The sequence below is a fragment of the Sardina pilchardus genome, chromosome 12 (genome assembly GCF_963854185.1).
Source record: "Sardina pilchardus chromosome 12, fSarPil1.1, whole genome shotgun sequence".
Lineage (NCBI taxonomy): Eukaryota > Metazoa > Chordata > Actinopteri > Clupeiformes > Clupeidae > Sardina > Sardina pilchardus.
In genome coordinates this window covers 12841128-12847127 of record NC_085005.1, presented here as the reverse complement: position 1 = coordinate 12847127, position 6000 = coordinate 12841128, and the positions used below count along the sequence as shown (strand labels likewise).

At 46.5% G+C, this 6000-nt stretch overlaps 1 protein-coding gene across 1 annotated transcript; it reads left to right on the top strand.

The window, feature by feature from the left end:
- The first annotated feature begins 329 nt into the window (after positions 1-329).
- LOC134098359 (uncharacterized) lies at positions 330-4274 on the top strand. Its single transcript, XM_062551391.1, has 3 exons — positions 330-975; positions 1069-1275; positions 4078-4274. Exons 1-3 carry the CDS (start codon positions 330-332, stop codon positions 4272-4274), a joined length of 1050 nt encoding a protein of 349 aa, XP_062407375.1.
- The last annotated feature ends 1726 nt before the right edge of the window (positions 4275-6000 follow it).

Here is a 6000-nt window from a genome sequence, read left to right as displayed (position 1 = left end):
CTCACCTGGCTTGGCGGGGTCTACGTCCGCGAGGCCATCACCCGGCTGGACGAGACCAAGGCCAGGGTGACGTCCATTTTTGGCGATATCCTAAGGATGGAGTCCACGAAGAAGGTGAGATTTCTCTCTCCACTGTGAGACCCTGTTACCCTGTATGATGTTGGCGTGCCGTGTGTCGAAGTGTGTGTTTGCGCCGTGTCTCGCAGATCGCCAAAAAGCTTGCGGGCCGTGCCGCCGGCTCGGCCGCCTGCATGACAAATGTTGCTAACGAGCACGGACAGGTGCTCGTGTCCGTCCTCACCGCAGCCTAGGGGGGCGGACTGACCAACATGGCGGGCGGCCTGATGCGGCGGTACCGGGAAGCCGGAAAGGCCCCTCCAACGGTCATGTACGTGGACCGGGACTGCTGTGCCACCGTGGGAACGGCGTCTGTGCTTCAGCTGTTCCACGAGTGGCACGAGCTGGCCGTCAGGCTTGACGTGTGGCACCTCATGCGACGCTTGGCGAGGGGTGTCACCACAAACAGCCACCAGCTCTACGGCCTCTTCATGGCGAGGCTCTCCTTCGCCATCTTCGAGTGGGACGCCGGGGACGTCGCCCGCTTGAGAGAGGCCAAGCGGTCCGTGGAGGGGAGGGACGCCCGCATCAAGCTGTCCGCCAAGGAGCTCGCTCGCCACTGTCGCCGCCGTACGAGGGGTGCGACGGAGACGGAGCGGCTCCTCCAGGAGGTGCTGGACACCTTCTGGGGGCTGACGGACACCGTGGGCGTCCCGCTGATCGACCGTGACCGCATGGAGGAGATATGGAGCACGCAGCGCCACCACCTCGGCTGCATCCAGGACCCAGAGGGGGTGGAGCTGTACACGCAGACGGGAGAGATCACCAAGGGTGGTGTGGTGCTCCCCGTCTTCAGGTGTGCTCGAGGCTCCACTTCCCTGGAGTCCTTCCACCAGCACCAGCGTCGCTTCATTCCAGGTAAACCTTTCTCCTCCACATTTACATGTGTTGTGCTTTTTTCCCTTTGCTTCTCGTTGACTCTTTCCTCCCCCGTGTTGTTATGGTTTCCAGGTAGAACCGCGAGTGATGTCCACTTTCAGGTGTACCTGCTGGAGGGCCTGGTGCGGTGGAACGAGGACCGTGGCAGAGCGGCAGTCGAGGGAGGACAACGATCGGCGCTGCGTTGCTACAGTGCCCTCCTGCAGCACAGCTTCAACCAGCTGGCCCTGGAGTTCAACCTGCTGGTTGACAACTACACCCAGCCCAGGGAGTACACAGGTACAGAGAGATCAGTGACAGAGTGTTTGCTGCTGCTGCTGCTGTCTTGTGGCATCTGCTAATGTGTCTGTCTGTCTCTCTCTGCTGTAACGAAATTCTAAGTGTATATCTGTGAGTTATAAATGTAACTGCAATTTCCATATGGATGGATGGGATGGGGGCAGGGATGGGATGGATGGGATGGGGGCAGGGCAGTAGGTCATGGGGGTTACTGTCCAGCTATTGTGAAACCTAATTGGCTGATATCCTGACATGGACATTGATCTCAGGGGAGGCAAACAGATAATGTGTATTAACAGTGCAATTAGTCAATGAAGTGTATTACAGTGTACTGATTTGTTTCTTCTTGTATTTCAGAAATTGACCACATACCGACACATCCCCACAGCCAGGTAACTTCACCGTCTACAAAACAGCCTGTGAGGTGCTTTTCACAATATCAGTGCATGTTGATATCGTTGTTGTTGTTGGTTGCCACCATGTTCTTCAATGATCCGTTCACAGGCATGTCCGGGGATGTTCAGCCTCGGCCCCCTCCCTGAGCAGCCATAGAGCTGTTTGTTGCCAGTTTAAAATAGTGAAATAAACATTGCATTGCTTACAGAATTTCTTACAGACTCTCTGTCTGTTTCTTGTTAAAAACAAACACCACAAAAAGAAACCACACCCCATAAAAGCGGGATGAAATAAAGCCATGATTTAATTAAGCAAAAAATAAATAAACGTTGATGACCGTTACAGTGTAATTAATGTAGGCCTAGTCTTACCAACTTTACATTGTTTACCTTTAACTTAGGCCTATAGAGTTAGGCTATTTGTATAACACCTTGGACAAAATGGTCCTCTAAATACATGTGTGTCTTTTTTTTTTTTTTTTTTTTTTTTTACAAAAACACCAAAGACTCAGCAAGGCCTTTATATGTTCATATTTTAATGGTTAAGGAAAAATAAACTTTTTTTCGGGGGGGAGGGGGGTGGGGGGAGAGCATCATCTTCACATGTCTTTCCTTTTCCTTCTTCTTAATTTTGCCCATTTGGCAGTCTCCAAGAGGAGCTCCTTCTCCTCCTCACTCAAACAAAGGTCATCTGAGACCATCTCTTCCGTCTCTCTCGTTTTCTGCAGTTCCTCCTCTTCCATCTTTCTCTTTTTCCTTTCTTCGTTTTTCTTCATCTTTTCTGTCACTTTTTTCTCCATCTCTTTGTGCATTTGCTCCAGCCGTCTCTCTTTCTCTATCATCTTCTCCATTAGTCTTTCTTCCTCTTTTGTTTTAATCTCCATCTCTTTCAGTTTTCTCTTGCGTTCTATCGCTTCTTCTACCATCTCCTTCATTCGTCTGTCTTTCTCCATTGCTTGTCTCTCCATCTCTAAATAAGTTCTCTCCTGATCTTTCAGTTCCTCCATCATCTCTTTTTTTTCTTTCAGCAGTCTCTCACACTGTCTCACTTTTGCCTCCATCTCTTTCATCCGTTGTTCATCCTCCTTTGCTTTTTTCTCTGCCTCTCTCAGAAGTCTCTCATGCTCTCCCTCTCTCTTTTTTATCTCTCTTATTTTTCTCTCCTCATCCATCGCTCTTTTCTCCATCTCTCTCACCATTCTCTCCTGCTCTTTGGTTTTTTCTTCTGCCTCTCTCATCCATCTTTCTTCTTCCTTCACCTTTTGTATTAAAAGTTCTTCCTGTGTTCTCACATCCTCTTCTATTGCTCTCATTGTTCTTTCCTCGTCCTTTGCTGTTTTCGCCAGCTCTCCCAAGATCCTCTTCTGCTCGCTGGCTTTTTCCTCCATATTCCTCATATTCGTTTCTTCTTCCTTTGCTTTTTTCTGCATTCCTACCGTTCTCTGCTCCTCGTTCGCTCTCTCTTCCAGCATTCGCATCCGTTCCTCCTCCCCCTGCACCTCATCTTTCTGCACCTCCATCTCTTTCCTCTTCACCAGCTCTCTTTCCTCTAGGCCTCTCCTTCTTTCCTGCTCTACAATGTTGTCCATCTGTCTAATCGTTCTCTCTTTCTCTCTCGCTATCTCTGCCATCCCGCTCAACAGTCTCTCTTCCTCCACTGTGTTTTCTCTCAGCATTCTTTCTCTCTCTCTTGCTGTCTTCTCCACCTCTCGTATCCTTCTTTCTTCCTCCTTCACAGCTTTCCTAAACATTGCTTCGCACTCTCTCACCTTTAGTTCCATCTCCATGACTTGTCTTTCATCCTGCCTTATCTTTTCCCTCAGCATTCTCGCTCTCTCACACACTTTTTCTTCCATGTCCCGTATATGTCTTTCTTCCTCCATCGCTTCTTCCCTGCACATTCTTTCTTTCTCTCTTACGGCCTCCATCATTTCTGAGAACTGTTTCTGCTTCTGCCTCACTTTCTCTCTCAAGAAACTCTCTGCCTCTCTCGCTCTTTCCACCATCTCCCTTATTGGTTGCTCTTGCTCCACTACTTTCTGTTTCAAGAGTCTCTCTTGCTCCCTCACCTTCTCTTTCCTTTCTCTTAAGAGGTTCTCTTCCTCCGCTGCTCTCTTTCTCAGTTTTTCCTCTTCTATCACCCTCTCCTCCTGATAGACACTGTAGATTTAAAAACACTGTGTTAATGACTGAATACATCATAAATTGTCCAAAATGCTGGACAATCTCAAATATGAGTATTTTGCTTTAACATAAACTTCCAGTATCAGCTTATACATGTATAGAGCATCTCCCACCGTCTCCAGTATCTATGTACTGTATGTGTACTCTAGTATCATTAATGTATAGAATACATACTGCCACTCCCTCTGTCTTGTCCACCACTGTGGGCCCATTCCGCGCGCAGCCTCTCTCATCTGCCGCATCTCGTCCCTGATGTCGTCCTTCATCCTGTCCCTCGCCACCTTTCTCTCCAGCTCCTCCAGCCACTGCTCCACCTCTCTCTTGTTGAGGACCTGGGAGCCGGGGTCCAGCTGCCCTTCAGAGGGGACACATGGAATCCCGCTTTCGGCCATATCTGGTTCAGCAGGTCTTGTGGTCTAACTGAGGTCTTCTGATTGTTTTGTCTTTGTTTCTCTCTGTTTGTAACACTGTTCAGGGGATGAGATACATCATTTGGCCCAGGTGAGACTCACTGTCTTTAATGAGAAACAAGTCTCGTTCATTTAGAATTTGATTTAACCCTAAAGTAAGTTATATTATACTGCTTATTTAAAGGTGCTCGTTCATAATAAATGATCACATATCACACATCAACCCCACCCTGACATATAGGTACACCCCCCTCACTCATACTTACCATTTGACCATAACCCCCCGACACACACACACACACACACACACACACACACACACACACACACACACACACACACACACACACACACACACACACACACACACACACACACACACACACACACACACACACACACACACACACCATTACATAACATTACATAACCCCCCTCACACACACACACCATTGCACCCCAACCCCGGCTGTTGAGCAAAATAATTTCATACTTATAATTTCTTTTATGAGTAGGCTATGACAATTAACTGTACTTGAACATTTCTATGTTTGTATAATTTTGTATCATTCAATCTTATTTTCATACAACTGTTTTCTTATGTGGTCTAGAATACTGACACAAAACGGTTGTACATTACATTAGACTCACCTGTACTCACCTGTACTTGTTCACTGATAGTTGTAGAATGAAGATCTGAAGCTCTTGACATCCCCTTTCAAGTGTTACCATGGTCACCATGACACCCATAGAATTAGATTATGACACATTACTGCATCACAATGATCCTAGAACTCAATGTAAGACTGAGAAGTGGCCTGCTGTTTTTTTTTTTGCAATATTGTTTACAGTTTTTTATTATTGTTTACACTAAAATATAAATTTCCACACAATTTGTAAAATTCCACTCCAAGGAGCAAAAGACCTCCACAGATTTGCACAACATTACACACAATGCTTCACCCTTATTGCAACATTACTTACACAGTGATTTGTAACACACATTTTCACCTGTAAATACTTAAAATATTCAGTTTGCAGCATCAGTGTTGTGTGGTGCTTGATAAGTTTATAGTAGGCCAATTTGTGTATATTCTCTTCATATCTCAAACTAATCATGAAGAATGTTGTGGATTTGTTCGTGGATGTAAATGTAAATGTGATTTATTTATGCTTTACACACAGTGGTTGTGTGTGTGTGTGTGTGTGTGTGTGTGTGTGTGTGTGTGTGTGTGTGTGTGTGTGTGTGTGTGTGTGTTTCAACTCTATGTTTATTTACCCCTCTTTGCACCACTGCAACTGTGGCACAAGAATGTCACTATATTGCGAAGTATAATGTTTCACTTCCATGGCTTGTCTTATCTGTATGCCCCGCCTTTAAAAAAAACTTTCATTGGCTTGTTCTATTTACTTCTGGTCTGTGATTGGCTGAATATCCCACCTTGTAGAGTTGAAGTTAACCACCCCAGGGGAGGCAAACAGGCAACGTGCATTAACAGTGCAATTAGTCAGTGAAGTGTATTAGGCCTACAATGTATTGTTTTGTTTCCCTTTTATCGTTCAGAAGATGTCTTTTGATTCCCAAATAGGCTTTGTTTTGAGCGCTCGTAACCTTTGCCCCTCTGCAGCCGCCCAGCTACAGCACAGCTTCAACCAGCTGGCCCAGGAGTTCAAGGGGGTCACGCTGGTTGACAACAACACACAGCCCAGGGAGTAGGCCACACAGGTACAGAGAG